The sequence below is a fragment of the Micropterus salmoides genome, unplaced genomic scaffold (genome assembly GCF_014851395.1).
Source record: "Micropterus salmoides isolate LMB-PRFRI ecotype aquatic unplaced genomic scaffold, ASM1485139v1 Ms_hic_scaffold_6, whole genome shotgun sequence".
NCBI classification, from domain to species: Eukaryota; Metazoa; Chordata; class Actinopteri; order Centrarchiformes; family Centrarchidae; genus Micropterus; species Micropterus salmoides.
This window is the reverse complement of record NW_024044348.1, coordinates 12,993,866-13,012,624: the sequence shown is the minus strand read 5'-3', so window position 1 is coordinate 13,012,624 and position 18,759 is coordinate 12,993,866. Positions and strand designations below refer to the sequence as shown.

Here is an 18,759-nt window from a genome sequence, read left to right as displayed (position 1 = left end):
AATGCAGGGCTTTTAATTGCCATGGATATATTCATATTGCAGTATTACTACCTATGCCCGAGGAAAGGATCACTGATGGCAAGGTACAAATTTGATTAATTGACTTATTGGAAAGCATTCTATGAGACTGAGCGGAGACATATTTTACTGCAAATGTTTGTCAATGGAGATTTCATTGCTGTAAGCTTGATTTTATGTAGCTGAGCTGACTAATTACTAGAGGTAATATTGTGTATAACATACTGATTATTTTCTTTCACAATAACATTAAAAACTGTATACAGAGTGCTACATATTTAATATTTATTTATCCGTTACTGTGCAGTGAAAAAGAGATGAAACAGAATTTCAAAAGAATTTTCCATAAATGAAATAACACACTTACTTAATATCTGTGAACTTCACCAGTACACTTAATTCCTTATTTTACCAGTACCGTGATACCAGTATTAGTTCTTCATTAATAACCACACAAAGATTAATAGTATTTGACATATCCAAACCTTCTATTAAAAAGACAATATATTTAAACAGTATGTGAATTACCATTCTAACAATTAACAGTATAAGTTAACTATCAAGAACATGTTTTAGTTCTAATATGGTCCAATATCTACTGAAGCCCTAAGCGACCATCCATTCAAATATTTTTTTTTAACTCCGTTTTCACGTGACAATGGGATAATTATCTCGTGAGGTTTCTTGTGATCTCGAGATAACAAACCATAAATAAATACAGGGGTCGGCATGTGCGTTTGTTTAGCATAATTTCAGAAACTTTTCAGTGTCACTGGTTAGCTCACTTTGTTGAGCCCAAGACTCATAATCCAATGATTGTGTGTTCAACTCCCACTCTCAATGACTTTTCCCCCCCCTTCTTTTTTGTGTTTTTTTATCATCCTCTTCAGCAAAGTTGTTATGAAGAGATTCAAGGGAATCCAATCACACATTTCCCAATGGCTATTAAGGAAATGTGTAAGGTTAAATGGATTCCCCTGAATGAGAAGCACATGAATTTGCTCTGACTGGGAATGATGGGGAAATGAAGTCCATAGATTGATGGATGTGGACGAATCGCCGGGAGGCACAGAGTCTAGCAAATGCTTTATTGTGAGTCTCTTCATAAGAACTTTTTTTGAAGACGATTATGAAAAAGATAAAAAAAATATATTATATATATTTTGTTTTATTATATATTTTATATATTTATATTTCGATGGCTGCATAGGACTTCCGTAAATATCACTGCATTACAGTCACAATAGCAATTATCTTAACTTAAATGCCCAGATTATTATTTTATGTAATTAGAGTTTTAAAAAGGTACCATTTAGGTCTACTACTTTAGAATGTCAGACCCTTTGAGATGGGGGTGAACCCTGAGAGAACAAAAGTGTGAGACCACATTCACACATGGCAGGAAACCCAGAATTAATCACAAGCATAGCTGAAATGGAAAACACAATGCAGAGAAAAGTGATGTTGAACTGCAGTAGCAAATATGACAATGACTTTGACTTACAAATAATAAAAACATTTCCAAGTGATTCCTTCAACTGGTTCAAAGTTCATTTCCTATTATTTAGGTGTATACAGTAACACCTGACCCCTTCTTTTTGAATAAGCAGATACTATTTGCTGTGTTTTACAAGAGTCCATTCACACATTATCAACTGTACACTACAGACAGACATGGTCAATCACCATGTCACTATGTGGAGAAGGGAACGTGATGGTGGAGCACCTCTGTGTGTTCAAATGCAGCATTGCAGGTGAGGAGTACTCTGCCTCTTGAGACAAACAGTGCGAGTGAAGGTGTGAATTAAAGCTGAAGGCAAAGTTGTATATTGATGATTACAGCACACCTGTAACCTCAAACAAAACTTAGTAAACAAGATAAAAAAATTTTTATTGTTGGTAGGGAATGAAATCTGATATGTATTGAACTTAGGTAGCTTTCATCCACTGGAAAGGTTGGCAAAGATTTTGTTATCCTTTTCTTATTAAAAATGCTAACAACAATTTTAAGACAAAAACTATTTATTTTAAAGGAGTCCGCTAGAAATACGCTTATTAGCTACGGCTAAAGCCAGCGGTCAGTTAGCTTAGCTTAAAGACTGGAAACGGGGGTAAACAGCTAGACTGGCTGAATTTTGCCATTTGGCTACCTATTTACCCCTTGATCCAGTATTAATGCTAAGCTACGTTAACAGGCGGCTGGCTCCAGCAAGGACACACATGAGAGTGGTATCGATCTTCTCATGCAACTCTCAGTGAAAGCGAATAAGCATATTTCTCAAAATGTCAAACTATCCATTTAAGATTACAAGACAAAGCCACTTGACCCTTGCATTAGATATTGAAGGGTCAAATTACATTTAAGGCCTTTCAGATTCTTGATAAGTCCACAAAAGTGCACTGCGAAAGCAAGCTGGATCTTATTGGAGGAGTCAAACTAAAAGTTGATACTATTGCCAAGCTCTCCAACTGAGTGAAAGTCTGCAGGTAGGTTTTTACACCAAATTCAATAAATAAAAGAAATATTTTCAAGCTCAAAATAAGAGAGAATTCATGTGGGCAAAGGTCTCCGAGATCCCACATCCAGTGTACCGTGCAAGTTCAGACCATGTTGGTTTGGGTGTTGGGGCTGCAACTCAGCAGGTCCTGTACCTGGTCAAGAACCCAATGGATGTTTGGTCTCTCCTGTGGATTTGACACCATTATGGAGCTCAGCAGCATTTGCAGTCCTTCCGAGTAACTGTGCAAAAGCCAAACAGACACCAAATTAGAACAACTTAAGTTTGAGCCAAACCTTAATGAGTGACTTTTAAACTTAAGCATAAGCATGTATGGTTTACACCAATCACATGATTATTATTAAATTATTTCTGTTAATTTTGCACAAAATAGAACAGGAATTGATGTTTCCAGGACAGAGCTGATATTAGACACAACAAAAACAATACCCAACTTGTGTTTTCACTAGGGCTGACCCTGAATGGTTGAAGATTTGATGCTTTGATGGACGGAGCTTGATTCGACAGTTAATCTCACGTCAAAGCAGCGTTATGAAACGAGGATCAGACCATTTTGGCATGCTCAATGTCTGATTTTAAATAAAACTACCATTTTTCTCCCAATAACTTAATATACAGCCTATTATGATATAAATTACAACATATAAAGCTGTGATATAAAAATGTGAAAAGAAAGAAGAAATGTTTTTGAAGTGCGTGAATAAATCCAAAATTGTAATGGAGCCCCAGCTTCACCGTTGTTGTACCGAGTTGTCCACACCTCACGGGACATTCGTATCATTTACCACCATTTATGAACCACAAAAAAAATTATATAGTTTTTAAACAGTACTTGAAATAGACCAGGTAAGAACCGCAATGTGCATGCAGTTGTAGGTTGCAGTGCATGCAAAACTTGGCACAAGACCGGTGAATGGCAGGCGAGCAGATGGTCAGAAAATGGTCAACACCCGCAATCTCTGCCACACAGACATATGTGATTCAACTTTATGCAAGACTTGAAACTTATGATTCGACTATGTAAATCCTTAGTCGGGCCCTAGTTTTCACATTGCATTTTTGTTCAATTAAAGGAGGTAATTAAACTACATTTTGTTAGTTTGACTGCACTTTGTTAGCTCTGCACCTGTACTCTGCATAATGACAACAAAATTGAATCTAATGTTTACAAATTTGATCATTTAGACTCCCATTACTTCATTTAGACTAGCTACTTACTTCTAGCTACAGAATAACAACAGCTAGAAGTAAACGCAAGAAAATCCTGGTCTTTAAAGAAATTAAAAATTTACATTCATTTAACATGGTAATAACAACATATACAGTAGCTTGTATACAGTATGTCTGTTACACCTACAGTTACTTTGGAACCGTAAAATCCCCCCCCCCCAAAAAAAACCCTTTTCAATGGAAAAAATGAAGGGGATTTTTCTTAAAACTGACCTGCAAGACTGTGGGATGGCCACTGGATTCTGGACAGCCAGGGCAACACTGTCCCCCTTCTGAAATACCATGTCATACGGCCCTTCCAACATCATCATGCAGTAAAGCACACAGCCAAGCGACTGGAGGAGATGGGAAAATATGAAAATATAAGAAATAGAAGTAGTCAGTGAAGTGTCGACAGTAACAGTAGCACTTGGATTCAGAGACTTGGTGATGCCACTTAAGAAAGCATACACAACACACACGATGAGCAATGCAAGGCTTTACCCAGATATCAGTGCGCTCATCTATAATGCAGTGGCTCTCTACATTGAAGAGTTCAGGAGCCCTGTAGGAAATGGTGCACCGCTGGGCTGCCCAGTCCTGTATTGTCATAGCTTCTCTGGTTCCTCTAATCTGAAATAAACTCAATTTTATTAAAATCATCAGAGGGTAAGGATCATTTAGAGGTTACATGCTCTATTACACAGGTAAAACATTCGGAAAGGTAAAATAATAAGACAATTTATAGTAGCTGTTCATTTTAATGATGTGAAGCATTGTATTCTGTATATGTGCTTCACTGGCATTAAAAAGTTACTGATGAGGTAAATATGTGAAGTACAGCAAGAATTCACTCATAACATTATCTTCAAACGGACTTGATGAGTTGCCACTAGGGCTGGGCAATAAGACAATAACGATCATCATTGCAAAATAATTTTCCTCCATAACAATATCAGAAATGTTCAATAAATATTTGATTTAATTCATTTGAATCACAAACAAATCAGCACTTAATTTTTATATTGAGATATTTATTTTATTAAGGAAAAGAATTTTACTCCTGCATATTTGTTGAAAAAAGATTTTATCAAAATTGTTTTGAATGTTCTCCCTCAGATTTTTTAAATGATTCACTGTTTGGCAAGTGTGTCTCATGTTCTGACCATAAGGAATAGTTTAAAACCTCAATTACTCAGGAGCAAAAATCAGCCTTTAAACTTTAAAGAAATAATGATTTCACATTTATCGTGATAATTATCGGTATCGAATGATACACATTTTTGGCCATAACGCCCAGCCCTAGTTGCCACTCAATGTTCTGTTTTAGTATTTGGCTGTTAGACATCGCCTGATGTTTCATACAACTACCCTTACCTCTATCCTGGCACGGTTCATAGAGCCCAGGTCCATCAGAACCGGCCTGTCATCCTCATCCAAAAGCACATTTGTGGGCTTCAGGTCTCTGTCAAATCATTGCAGACATAGCATGTGTTCAGAGGTGTGCAATGCTGTTCATATAAAAAAGGAACATATAGGTTGCCATTTGGAAAAATAGTAAATGATAACGTGAATGTTTAAAGAAGCAATATGTACTTTTCAGCAGCCACTAGCGGTGCGGGTTTAAGACTGCAACCAGGCGTGAGCTCATCCATGTTCGCGCTTTAACTCATGAGCGAGCATAATGTGAAAATCCTATAGTGACGGTGTCTGCCCCCCGACCATCGAAATTATTTAAAAAGGTAAACAGAAGAGGAGCTGTGCATAAAAACCTCATAAAAATTAAAACCACAAGAGCAATAGTGCGAACGAATAGGAGAGTTAAATGTGGACTCTTAAACATCAGATCTCTCTCTTCTAAAGCTGTACTAGTAAATGAACTAATATCAGATTATGATATTGATTTATTTTGTCTTACTGAAACCTGACTGGGTGATGGAGAATATGTTAGCCTAAATGAATCCACCCCTCCCAGTCATATTAATACTCACATTCCTCGAGGCACAGGCCGAGGAGGTGGAGTTGCAGCTATCTTTGACTCTAGCCTACTAATCAGCTCTAAACCTAAACTAAACTATAACTCATTTGAAAGCCTTGTTCTTAGTCTTTCACACCCTAGTTGGAAATCACTGCAACCAATTCTCTTTGTTATAGTGTACCGAACACCTGGCCCGTATTCTGAATTTTTATCTGAATTTGCAGAGTTTTTGTCAACTTTAGTCCTTAAAAACGGACAAAGTTATTATTGTAGGGGATTTTAATATTCATGTGGACATTGAGAATGACTTTAGTACTGCGTTTATCTCTCTCTTAGATTCCATTGGCTTCTCTCAGAGTGTTCATGAACCGACTCACTGTTTTAACCACACCCTCGAACCTTGTTTTGGTGTATGGTATTGAAATTGAACATTTGCTGCATTAGTGTTCCCACAGAATCCCTCTTTGTCCGACCACTGTTTGATAACTTTTGAGTTTGTATTGCTGAACCACACGCCATTGGGCAAAAATTTCTATACAAGATGTCTGTCTGATGTGCTGTAGCTAAATTTAAGGATGCGATTCCATCAGCTCTAAATACATTATCAAGTCACAAAGTAACAGAGGACTCCTATGCTAGTTTCAGTCCCTCCCAAATCGATCATCTTGTTGATAGTGCTGCAGGCTCGCTGCGATTGACACTGGACTCTGTAGCCCCTCTAAAAAAAAAAAAAATACTAAAACAAAGACGGTCAGCTCCATGGTATAATACTGAAACTTGCAAATTAAAGCAAATATCGCGGAAACTTGAGAGGAATTGGCGTTCCACCAAAGTGGAAAATTCTCGTTTAATTTGGTAAGATAGTCTTAAAACTTACAGGAAGGCCCTCCGTAATGCCAGAGCAGCCTACTACTCGTCATTAATAGAGGAAAATAGGAACAACCCCAGGTTTCTTTTCAGCACTGTAGCCAGGCTGACAGAGAGTCACAGCTCTATTGAGCCAAGTATTCCCATAGCTCTCAGTAGTTACGACTTCATGAGCTTCTTTAATGATAAAATTCTAACTATTAGAAACAAAATTCACCAAGACCTGCCCTCAACTGGCACCGACTTATCTCTTAACTCAGGAACCTTAGAAACAGCTGTAGAACCAGATATATGTTTAGACTGTTTTGCTTCCCTCAATCTTTACCAACTAACTTCAATAATTTCTTCATCTAAACCATCAACCTGCCTCTTGGACCCCATCCCGACTAGGTTGCTTAAAGATGTTTTACCCTTAGTCAGCACCTCTATACTAGATATGATCAATCTATCTTTATCAACAGGCTATGTACCACAGTACTTTAAAGTAGCTGTAATTAAACCTCTTCTGAAAAAGCCCAAACTTGATCCGGATGTTTTAGCCAAATATAGACCTATATCTAACCTTCCATTTCTCTCTAAGGTTCTGGAGAAAGCAGTTGCTAAACAGCTGTGTGACTTTCTACAGAGCAATAGTTTATTTGAGGATTTTCAGTCAGGATTCAGAGCTCATCATAGCACAGAGACAGCACTGCTGAAAATTACTAACGACCTCCTTATTGCATCAGACAAAGGACTTGTCTCTGTACTGGTTTTATTAGATCTTAGTGCTGCATTTGATACCATTGACCATCAGATCCTATTGCAGAGACTGGAACATTTCATTGGCATTAAAGGAACCGCTCTAAGCTGGTTTAAGTCCTATTTATCAGATCAATTTCAGTTTGTACATGTTAACGATGAGTCCTCCATGCACGCCAAAGTTAGTCATGGAGTTCCTCAAGGATCTGTCCTCGGACCAATCCTCTTCACTTTATATATGCTTCCTTTAGGCAATATTATCAGGAAATATTGCAGATGATACTCAGTTATATCTATCGATCAAACCAGATGAAACTCATCAGTTAGCTAAACTTCAAATGTGCATTCAGGATATTAAAACCTGGATGACCTGTAATTTTCTAATGTTAAACTCAGATAAAACTGAAATTATTGCTCTGGGGCCTAAGCACCTTCGTGACGCATTATCTAAAGATATAGTTTCCCTGGATGGCATCGCCCTGGCCTCCAGCACCACTGTGAGGAATCTTGGAGTTATCTTTGATCAGGTCATGTCGTTTAAGTCTCACATTAAGCAAATTTCAAGGACCACCTTTTTTCACCTACGTAATATTGCGAAAATCAGGAACATCCTGTCTAAAAATGATGCAGAAAAACTAGTCCATGCATTTGTAACTTCTAGGCTGGATTACTGCAATTCTTTATTATCAGGCTGTTTGAAAAAGTCCGTTAAGACTCTTCAGCTGATCCAGAATGCTGCAGCACGTGTTCTGACAGGAACCAGGAAAAGAGATCATATTTCTCCTGTCTTAGCTTCTCTGCATTGGCTTCCAGTAAAATCCAGAATAGAATTTAAAATCATTCTTCTTACCTACAAAGCTCTTAATGGTCAGGCACCATCTTATCTTAAAGAACTCATAGTAACTTACTAACCCACCAGAGCACTGCGCTCCCAGAATGCAGGGTTACTTGTGGTTCCTAGAGTCTCCAAAAGTAGACTAGGAGCCAGAGCGTTCAGCTATCAAGCTCCTCTCCTGTGGAACCAGGTTCCAGTTTGGGTTCAGGAGGCAGACACCATCTCCACATTTAAGAGTAGGCTTAAGACTTTCCTCTTTGATAAAGCTTATAGTTAGGGCTGGCTTAGATGAGTCCTGAAAACATCCCTTAGTTATGCTGCTATAGGCCTAGACTACCGGGGGATTTCCCATGATGCACTGAGCTCCTCTCTCCTCTACTTTCTCTCCCTCTGTATGCAACCTCATCCCATTATTGCATGTTACTAACACAACTTCTCCCCTTTCTGGTGGTCTTGTGCTTTCTCGTTTCTCTCCTCCTATCACTTCCTGCAGGTGTTTCTGGCTCTGGAGCTGTGGAGTCTGGATCTGTGGCTGCGGGTCACCTGCTGCCCCCGTGTTCCTGCTCGACACCCTCTGCTACAACAACTATTGTTACTAGTCCTATTATTATTATTGTTATTATAATAATTAACACTACGACTGTTACCATTAACACTACTATAAATATCTGTACCATTTCTTCGTTTAGTCTATAGCAACATCACCTTTACTGTCTGTACCTCTGTGTGTGTATATTGTGTAGGCTGCCTCCCTCCCCTCTCTCTCCTTCCAACCCTCTCTTTTTCTCTCTGTTCCTCTCTCTCTCTCTCTCTCCCTCTCTCTCTCTCCCTCTCTCTCCTTCACCCCAACCGGTCGAGGCAGATGGCCGCCCACCCTGAGCCATGGTTCTGCTCGAGGTTTCTGCCTCTTAAAAGGAAGTTTTTCCTTGCCTCTGTCGCCTAGTGCTTGCTCTTGGTGGGAACTGCTGGGCTTCTGTAAATAGCATCATAGAGTACGGTCTAGACCTGCTCTTTTATGAAAAGCGCTGTGAGATAACTGTTGTTGTGATTTGGCGCTATATAAATAAAATTTAATTGAATAATCCGAAACACAACCGCTTTCATACAGAGATCCCACAATCAAAGTGGAAATACCGGCATGCCGACTGTGGCTTTTCACACAGACATGTTCAGGCTCTGTTACTTCAACGTTCCTGGCTCATACAGCGCAACGAGACAGCATCACACAACATGCTGTAAATTCCCACTGCAACGTTACAGTAATATTTTTATCAGCTGCAGGTTGAAGTAATCCATGCTCATTACATGTTACATTTACTGCATTTAGCCGACACCTGTTATCCGTAGTTAAGGCACACAAAACGATAAGTTAACAACACGTCAACAACCTAGGGCAGGTTAAATGCTCCGCTGCTGAAACACTTCAGTGTGAGTTGATGCCAGACAAAACCGCGGCACAGCCGCTGCCTGTGACTGTTCGCCTGACGCCATTATCCCACGTTTGCTTCCAGTTTCGTCCGTTGCCCTGTGCCCGCTCTGCTTGGCGAGCCGGTCTGTCACACAAGGATGACAACGGAATGAATATTTAACTGCATTACTGTTTAAAACTAGGGATGGGATGCTCGATACTGACGTGTTGACGCTGTGTCGAGATCCCGAAGCACAGACGCTGCTTCAAAGCGTGGTTCAAAACATCAATGTCACGTGACCGCAGTGAAGCGAGGCTTCGGTGTGTTTCACCCCTGTTTCGATAGGTGGCACACCTGCCTCTTCTACGCTTGATTGTTTGGAACAAACCACACACTAACTCATTTGACAGATTAGTTCCAAGGACACACAATCCTTTGATTTATTGGAGTGACGTGCTGTAGTAGCTATATTCGCACCTGTAGGCCAAAAACATACTTTTTTTCCAGCAACAAATGTTCCATGTTACCAAATTTTTCTAAGGCTGGGGATGTCAATTATGAAAAAAACCCTGACTAAGACCCAAAACAGCTGAATATTTCTGAATAAAATTCTTGACATAAAGCAAATGTGAGACATTGTTCCACTCTTCATTCATCATTCTTGAAACAACTTCAACTTTGCTCAGTTACGGATTTTTAATCCATTACATCCCATCACTGCCAGCACTCATTATTAATTATTATTACACTAGGGCCTATATCTTTCCTGCTAATTATCATTACACCTCTGTTAATAAGCTACTGTATAATACTGTAGATATCCACACATATTACTATATTCTTAGATTTGTACAGCCTACTTTATATTCTCTACTACTAATTTGTGAAAATGGATAGGGTAGCGGTTAAGACATATGCCTTTAGTGTGAGAGACGTGGGTTCGATTTCCACTGTGATACATGTGTCCCTCAGCACGACACTTGCGCCCTCTGACACAGCAATTGTGATTCCGTTTTGAGAAAAGCATCAGCTAAATAAGTGATTACTTATGAAACAACACACAGATGTGTTTTATTAAACACACTTTTAATGCACTCCCCATCTGCTGTCTCTGACAATCTGAAAGTATTTGTTTGTTTGTTGTATAGTGATTTCTCCGAAATCCTGTTGGTCATGTATTGATAAGACGTTTACAATTGTAAACGCAGGTCAGTCATTGTTTCAATGAAACCCCTACCAAGATGTGTCGATATCAAAAGTGACCAGTAGATGTCACCGTGGAGACGGGTGTCGAAGTGTTTCGAAGCGTTTCGAAGCCTCCACACAATTCCGGCACACTTCAAACGTTTCAATGTTTCACAAAGCCTCGCTTTGCCCATCACTATTTAAAACAGGTCAGATGCGCTGTATAATTAACCTATATTTTAATCGCTGTCTTCACAATTAGCTAATCGTGTTCCTTCAAACCACATTTTCTATTTGAAAACGATTCATCGTTCAGCCCTAATGTGGAGATTACCTGTGTGCATAGCCTTTTTCATGAATGGCCTTGAGTCCAGAGCAGATGCCACGTAAGATCTGCAAAATCTGTTTTTCAGGCATTGAGCTCCCCTTGTCTCGTAGCTTCTCCAGAACTGACCACAGACTGCCTTTCTGTTAACCAAACACAGTAACATCCCAGAATCAGAACATTTTCCTCAAGGTTATTCTGATCACACCAACCGCTGGATCAACTTACTCTAATATAAGGCAGAAGTAACCAGGCTTCAGTCTTGCCTCCACGATCAACAAAGGTGTGGGCAACCAGGCTCAAGACGTTGGGGTGATTAAACACCTGATGCATCTCCACCTCTGTCTGAGCCTCCTGACGGCCTTCACGGTCATGGCACAGGATCCTCTTCAGGGCATAGAAGCGCCCATCCTTTACCCCCTCTACCAGATCAACATAACTGAACCCACTGAAGAGAGGATGCAGAGGGATTAGAGTTCAGGAGGAGCATTCAAATGCAAACTGGACTTTAAAAAGGACATTGTTATTTGTCATCAACTAATCCTATAAAAAGACCAGAATCAACTATGCAATAGCCACTCTGTCTCAGCCCCAAGTCCAATGGTTCCTAGTGAAGATGTCAATGTTTAAAAAAGGAGCCACAGTTACATTTTTTTTTTTACAGGTTAAATCATTTCCTCTAACATTGGGCAATATATTTTTCAGAAATGTTCCTTAACAAGTAATAAATAGGACTATTTGGTGTTCTGGTTTGTATTTACAGCAGCAGAACATATGTAGGATTGACTGAAAAAGACCTACCTCAGCTATGTGTTTTTGGAAAACAATGCTTTGACTCCAAACATAACGTTAACACCTGTAGGGTCAATTAAGTTTTGCTCTTTTCGTGGGATTGATGACAACCGACTAAATACACAGTTTCAACACACTTAACCTTAAAGGTAGATTAAAAAAAACACACAATGTCAAGATGTTTTCTTACCCTTCGTCTAGTTTCTGAACAAAGTAATATTTTTTGTTATCGATGGTAATGGCGCCACGGGAGCAAATGCACAGGGTCTGCCCCATCTTGACTGGTACATTGTTTAACGGCAAGCTTTTAAGGGACTGGGACAAAAAGTACAAATTTAAAGTTATTTGAGGGAAACAGCCAGGACAAATACAGGCAGTGATGCGATGTTGCTTACTATCTACAATATTAATTATTGAAAGAAAACTGAGTGACATTCTCCCATTGTAGGAAAATATGTCAAGACAGAATAAAACAGACTGCAAACTGCTACGTTAGCTAACATCACGAACATCCAACGCAAACAACATTGCAACTTCCAGGCTATAAAAGCGACATTAACGTCAATTTTATCTCTCCAATCTAAGTGTAACTAACTAACTACCCGACACAAAGGCCAAATATACAAAACATATCAATGCTACAATTGGTGACGTTACGTCTTTATTCTTACCAGCTAGCTTTGTGTTTACCATGTTAGCTTGCTGTCATCATATTCTTCTTTTTCTTCTTCTTCTTCTTCTTCTTCTTCTTCTTCTTCCGCCTCCTCCTTCTCTTCTTCTTTTGTCTGTTTGATGGCCGCTGGCAAACAGCTTTTAGGTGCATTACCGCCACCTTGTTGATTGGAGTGTGCAGGTGTGTTTCAGAACACTTACTACTAAAACATTAAAGTCTCATAATAAAATATTGTATAAAAATATTAGTCCTTTATCCTACATCAACCTGAACTCCTCTGCAAAATGTAGGGTATCTAATACCCAGTGTCACGTGATTTCTTTGGAGGGTAATTTTAAGTTTCTTGTTGACATCCAGGAGAGTAAAATCCATGCTCCACTGTTTCCTGTAGTCCGCACAGGAAATGTGTGCGTTTTGTGAGGGCTGACAGGTTATTGCATTGCATGTGGAATAGCATATTTATGTAATTTCTTTAATGTTCTCCATGTTTTGCTGTAAATTACAGTAAGTTTACCTGTGTATGAAATGTGCTATACAAATAAAACTGACTTGACTTCTTTTTGTGTTTTTAAAGGCGGTCGGCAACCAGTGTTTAGGTGCAGACCATAGACTTTATATAAAAAGGTGCAGACCATAGACTGGTCCAGATATCTGGGAGAACTCTTTTACTAGATAAAACTACTGTATTGGTTTCCTCAAAGGATATTTAAATCCCACTTTTCAACCATATCAATTGCTTCCTGAATCCTCCCATTAATATATAAGACAGGCCTACCCCTTTCCATGATGATATTAAATCACCTGCCAAAGATCTGCCAATATCTGTTCTGTTTTATCAATGCTGAAAGCCGTGCATGGACTAATTATACTCCCTTGTGGAGTACTTACTCAAATAGTCCTTCATATATCTTTTTCTTCTTCTTCTCTTGTAAACAGTGTACGAAGCTTGTTTGGCACAAGTTTGGCACACAGCGCTTGAAGAAGACAAGCGGTATGAGCTGCCGAGTTTGAGCGGAGAAATGATGGCGGATTACGAGCAAAACAGAAGGAGTTCCGCCAACGACGGAGGTGATATTAGTGCAATTTTTTCGTCTAATATGTGGCAGAAAAATAATCAGTAGTTAGTGTTCGTTAGTTTGCTCTTCTGCTTAACTTATCTTCTACAACTGGCCATAACTAATTTTAGACAGAGGAAAACTTCATTAAGCTAACGTTAACTTGATGTTAGCTACGTGTCATTGGCTAGTTAAGGCGAACAGTAACAGTTAGCATTGTTTTATAGATGTTTCCTACTTAGCTTTGGGAATTGGGCTGACTATAACTAACGTTAACGTTACCTGCCTAAAGCTGCTGCTAACGTTAGCCAGGTAATAAAGCAAATACTTGCTTGCAGTAGCCGGTGTTTTGTTTGCTTGCTAACCTGGCGTTAGCCTAGCTAGTGTGCAAGTAGCTAACCTAAGCTAACGTTAGTTAGCGGAGGAGAACACCATATGAATGAATAACAATGTTATTATCTGCTCTCAGACCCTGCGTGAAGTACTCAGAAGTTAACTTAATCCCTGATATTGTAGGTAAAATTAGATATTTATGCACATACAGTCCCTAGGTGGACTTTTAACACAATTAAATGGTAGAGTGGCTGGCTAGAAACCTACGATAACGTTAGCCACACAGGTAACGTTAAAGGCCATAGCTTTTTTTTTTTTTGGATAGATTCTCTAATTCCCAGGAAACTGTTGTTCACCTTGGTGAGTTGTCTTGCCTCAAGCAGGGCCGCAGGAGGAGGAAGGCAGAGTGAAAACTAAGCCTGTCTCTTGTAGCACTTGGGGAGGAGAAGGGACAGCAGTCAAACGCACATCCAAGCATCTCACACCTGAAGATGAGGAAGAGTCCTCAGGAGACCGACCAGCACCCTGCAAAGTCTCCAAGATAGGCTTTAGCATGAGCAGTCAGTTGGGGAAGAAGTCGAACCCCATATCTATCAAACTTGGAGCAACAGTGAGTGTGTAGCAATGTCTAACTGCTTGCAGACCTTTTGTAAAACAAGGTTTATATTTGATGTACGATACTGCAAGAAGTGTAAATAATGTTATTCTCATAACACACTGCTCTGAGAGGCTCCCCAAAAAATGCAGGAGAAAATTATCAACAGTTACAAACACATACTGTTTTTAATGTTACCTCTCATTGTGAGTGATGTTTGTAATGAAGATAAAGTGAGCCAGGTTCAGGTGTGTAACTGTTAAAGACTTTACACAGCATCATTTGTTGGCCCTGGCCATGAAGACACAGTGCCAGCATCCAGAGAGTGAACACATGCAATGCCAACACCAAATCTGAACAGAAGTGTCCAAATAAGGTTATTGTTCACCCCTCTATACATGTGTGAACATGGATATTGGTTGAAATCAAGACACTATGCTTACCTAAGTTAACCTAAAGTCATGTTGTGTGTCATTGAAGCCACATGGAACACGTTTTACATAGAATCAGTCTGTAATGAAACAAAATAAAGATTTTCTTGACCTAACAAATGGATAGCAGTGCAACCACTGACAAGACAGCTGCTTTAGTCAGTTCACCAAACAGGCAGAGAGGTGGGACAGAGCCTGACCTACTGTTTTGGAGAGTGTCACCTTTAGCTTACTTAAGCAGTTGACCCTATCATGACCTGGGGAAACCTCTCACAGTACCCCTAAATTCCTTCAGTGTTGAAACAATTAGCTTTCGGTATGAGCCAAAATTGAAGTAAAAGTACCAGACATTTGCTTGTTAATGTCCTCTATTGTGAGGATTTGCAGCTCTTTTGCATTTTAAGAAGAGTGTAAAGAAGTGTGATGCTGCTAGGTTGTGTTGTTTTATTTTGTTTCCTTAAATCTTGTCTCCACAACTTGTTCTAGAAACCCAAAGAGCCTGTACCAACAATTCCTCCAAAAAAGGCAGGGCTGGCGTCAGTTTTTAATGAAGATGATGATGTAAGTGCACATGCAGTCAGTAATGGTGTGGTTGTACAAATCCATTAACAACAAATGTGCAGAGGCTGACTTTAACCTTCTCTTGTCACATAGAGTGAACCGGAGGAGATGCCCCCAGAAGCAAAGATGAGGATGAAGAACATTGGCAGGTGTGTGTGTGTGTGTATATATATATATATATATATATATATATATATATATATAATCTTGGAATTAATCTAGATTAAAATGGCTCATTTGAATTCTGCCGAAGGCAATCAGAATATGTGTGCTACCCAAATAATGACTAAAAGTAAGTCTTTGAGAACAGGTTTATTAAGCCAGTTGGCGCATTAGACCAGGGGCTCATCTCCTGTTTCCAAAATGCATCACAAACTGCTTGAGAAAACCATTGGGAAGCTTCTTAAAAATAAATTTTCCTTGAAGCAAACCCGGCGGCTTCATAGCTGCATCCATGTTAGCACATCACATTTGATGTGGTAATTTCACAGTAGGCATACACACAGGTTCGAAGACTCGTTCTCGCCCCCTACAGTGCAATTCGGCTAGGTATACATCTGCGCTAAAATATCAAGGTGAAAGTCAGCATAGCTTGCGTAGTAGGCCTACATTTGCAGCCTGCTTTCCCGGTCTACTGTGAAGATCCTGTTATTTGGCTGTGAGCATCCTGGTGGTCCAGCCTGCCACCTATGGACTCTACCCCCTCCCGCCGTATCTAAATACGGTAGAATGGCTGCGTTTCGGGACGAATGAAACACCTGTTTCAATCGTCCCGACAGTGACTCTTGACGTTTAAACTTCACTAGCTTCTAAACTGTAAAACTTTGACATTTAAAACTTCAGGATGTGTTAAAGTACTAACTAATCTTTTATTTTTGATCATGACCATGGCGCATGGAACAATAAACACAACTTGTCATTCAAAAAAAAAGATTGCTTGAGTAAATTTACTTTCTGTGAGTGAAAACAGCTTATCCAGCTGATTTTTCCCTGTTCTGTTAAGTACTGTGGACTGTATGTGCTGAGGTAGTTTGGCATATCAGACTTGTATGGGCTCCGAGAAAATCGCTGTGTTTCATTCGTCCCGCGTTTCAATCGTCCTGGCTCTCCCCTATAGACCCAGCTCCCAACCCAACTTTGAGAATAGATTAACAGCAATATTTGTTTTATCGCCCAATAAGAGTCTCACGTTAACACTGATAACGGCCCACCATATATATATATATATATATTATTTTTTTTACACTGATCAGCCATAACATTATGACAGGGAGAGTGAATAACAGTGGGTTAGTGGGTGGGATATATTAGGCAGCAAGTGTACATTGTGTCCTCATAGTTGATGCTTCAGAAGCAGGAAAAATGGGCCAGAGTAAGGATTTGAGCAACATATTTATTAAACCTTTATTTAACTTGGAAGTCACATTGAGATTAAAACCTGTTTTACAAGTGAGACCTAAAACCTTTGACAAGGGCCAATTGATGATGGCTGGATGACTGGGTCAGAGCATCTCCAAAATGGTCTGCAGCGTTCAGTACCTATCAAAAGTGGTCCAAGGACAGAGAAGCTGTGAACTGGCGGTGAACAGCTAAGGCTCACTGATGCATGTGCGGCGCAAAGGCTGGCTCGTGTGGTCCGATCCAACAGCTAAGCTACTGTAGGTGAAACTGCTGAAAAGACTGATGTTGGTTCTGATCGAAAGGTGTCAGAATACACAGTGGACTCCTTGACGGCCTGGGCTAAAGGGAGACCTACACTAGACGAGCAGGTGGTCATAATGTTATGGTTGATCAATGTATCTACACAATGTACATTGTAACCGTTTCCTCATTGTCTGCTTTTATCAAAACATTTGACTTTTGAATCTTTTAAATTAATTGCTACATTTCACATTTAGTTATTTATCTGATCTAATCATCTAACATGTTTCTATTTGAGTTTCAAATGACTAATCTGCAGTCTTTTCAGGGAGACGCCAACATCTGCAGGACCCAATTCCTTCAACAAGGGCAAACAGGGCTTCTCTGATCATCAAAAACTCTGGGAGAGGAAGATGAAGGCCAATGCAGACAAACTGTAAATGACTTTCACAGTTTTTGTCACTAATTGATACATTTGTATAGTTTAAACAATTTCAGAGATATCTATGAAGTCTCAAAGGATTCCTCACTGTAGCCAATGCTTTGTGGATGATGAGGAATACTTTAAAATTTCTATGATACTCTGTGACTGAACTCAAGTTTACGTTTCTAACCACTACCCGGCTGATGCTGACTGAGAGGAGAGGTATCAGAGTGTCAAGCCTCTGTGACGAGAGATGCAGAATGGGAAGATAGGACAAACAAATTAGCCAGAATATTGTAAAATTCGCTACAGTTGCTGTCTGCTGGCTAATGAAAAAATCTAGCATCTAAGAGCCCTCATGCCCCTTTTGTGACATGCTTGTTCCTACCCAAAACTGGTTAGGTGTGCTGAGCAAGCTCTGTGTTGCTTGTCTAATATTTGTGTAAAAATGTACAAAGTGTGATAATGTTTTATTTTTAAATCCACAAATGGGAGTGTGTGTTTGAGTGTTATGTTAACGTGTGTGTGTGTGTGTGTGTGTGTGTGGGTTGGGGGGGGCTAGACAGTACAGATGGATTTAGTTTCTCTACATCAATGTACAACCCTTTTGTTTTCACCAGCTGTGCCACATCATAGGCAGTAAGTGTTTGACAGGAAATGTCTTTTTTATATATTTTTTTTTTATGTTTGAGCTTTGTTCCAGTAATTCTGGTTTCGCATACTCTACACTATTCTGCCTGCTTCACTCAATATGGCAAAAAGTTCACAACGAAAGGACTGATAAGTGTGTTTTAGTTAAAAACTGTGTGAAGATCAGAGACATACAGCTGTGACATGGATACCAGGGTGCTGGTACAGTCAAATTCAATTATTTCTGTGTGGTTAAAATATAGGTTAGCAACAGTAAGGCACAATTACCTACTACTTTCAACCTCACTTTCACATCAGAAAGCCCCAGTACAGCCCTAATCCTTTTGGTTCAGATAAAATAAAAATAAAAACTTTAAATTCTTCTGTGGGTTACCCAACTGTTGTGCGTCCCCAGATTAATTATATTAATACCCATTGTTACAACCCGTTTTGTCAGACATCTCCCTTGGATACACATTTAAAAGCCACTTATAATAAAAAAAATTAGATGGTATGTAGTGTGTGAATTTTCTTTTGCAGA

The 18,759-nt window shown here is 39.5% G+C and overlaps 2 protein-coding genes across 4 annotated transcripts; one reads left to right on the top strand and one right to left on the bottom strand.

Moving 5' to 3' along the window:
* Positions 1–281: 281 nt before the first annotated feature.
* Positions 282–12,707, bottom strand: stk16 (serine/threonine kinase 16). 2 transcript variants are annotated; one of them, XM_038702285.1, is made up of 8 exons: positions 12,566–12,707; positions 12,066–12,190; positions 11,312–11,531; positions 11,093–11,226; positions 5,124–5,211; positions 4,251–4,379; positions 3,981–4,102; positions 282–2,758 (listed from the first exon to the last, which is right to left on the bottom strand). In XM_038702285.1, exons 1-8 carry the CDS (start codon positions 12,566–12,568, stop codon positions 2,620–2,622), a joined length of 960 nt encoding a protein of 319 aa, XP_038558213.1. In that variant the 5' UTR covers positions 12,569–12,707; the 3' UTR covers positions 282–2,619. The 2 variants fall into 2 exon arrangements, with proteins under 2 accessions (XP_038558213.1, XP_038558214.1); XM_038702286.1 differs by having other exon boundaries at positions 12,547–12,688.
* A 670-nt stretch (positions 12,708–13,377) lies between these two features.
* LOC119890847 (PEST proteolytic signal-containing nuclear protein-like) lies at positions 13,378–18,732 on the top strand. 2 transcript variants are annotated; one of them, XM_038702289.1, is made up of 5 exons: positions 13,378–13,616; positions 14,317–14,546; positions 15,449–15,523; positions 15,617–15,672; positions 17,493–18,732. In XM_038702289.1, exons 1-5 carry the CDS (start codon positions 13,568–13,570, stop codon positions 17,602–17,604), a joined length of 522 nt encoding a protein of 173 aa, XP_038558217.1. In that variant the 5' UTR covers positions 13,378–13,567; the 3' UTR covers positions 17,605–18,732. The 2 variants fall into 2 exon arrangements, with proteins under 2 accessions (XP_038558217.1, XP_038558216.1); XM_038702288.1 differs by having other exon boundaries at positions 13,485–13,616; positions 14,320–14,546.
* Positions 18,733–18,759: the final 27 nt, after the last annotated feature.

Bases quoted from the DNA above. Each gene is read 5' to 3' on its own strand.
- stk16 (XM_038702285.1), bottom strand. The intron at 11,227-11,311 runs GTAAGTTGATCC...TTTGGTTAACAG, and splicing joins TACTTCTGCCTTATATTAGA to AAAGGCAGTCTGTGGTCAGT. The intron at 5,212-11,092 runs GTAATCTCCACA...ATGATTTGACAG, and splicing joins GAAAAAGGCTATGCACACAG to AGACCTGAAGCCCACAAATG.
- LOC119890847 (XM_038702289.1), top strand. From the start codon at position 13,568: ATGATGGCGGATTACGAGCAAAACAGAAGGAGTTCCGCCAACGACGGA. The intron at 15,524-15,616 runs GTAAGTGCACAT...CTTGTCACATAG, and splicing joins TTTTTAATGAAGATGATGAT to AGTGAACCGGAGGAGATGCC. The intron at 15,673-17,492 runs GTGTGTGTGTGT...CAGTCTTTTCAG, and splicing joins AGGATGAAGAACATTGGCAG to GGAGACGCCAACATCTGCAG.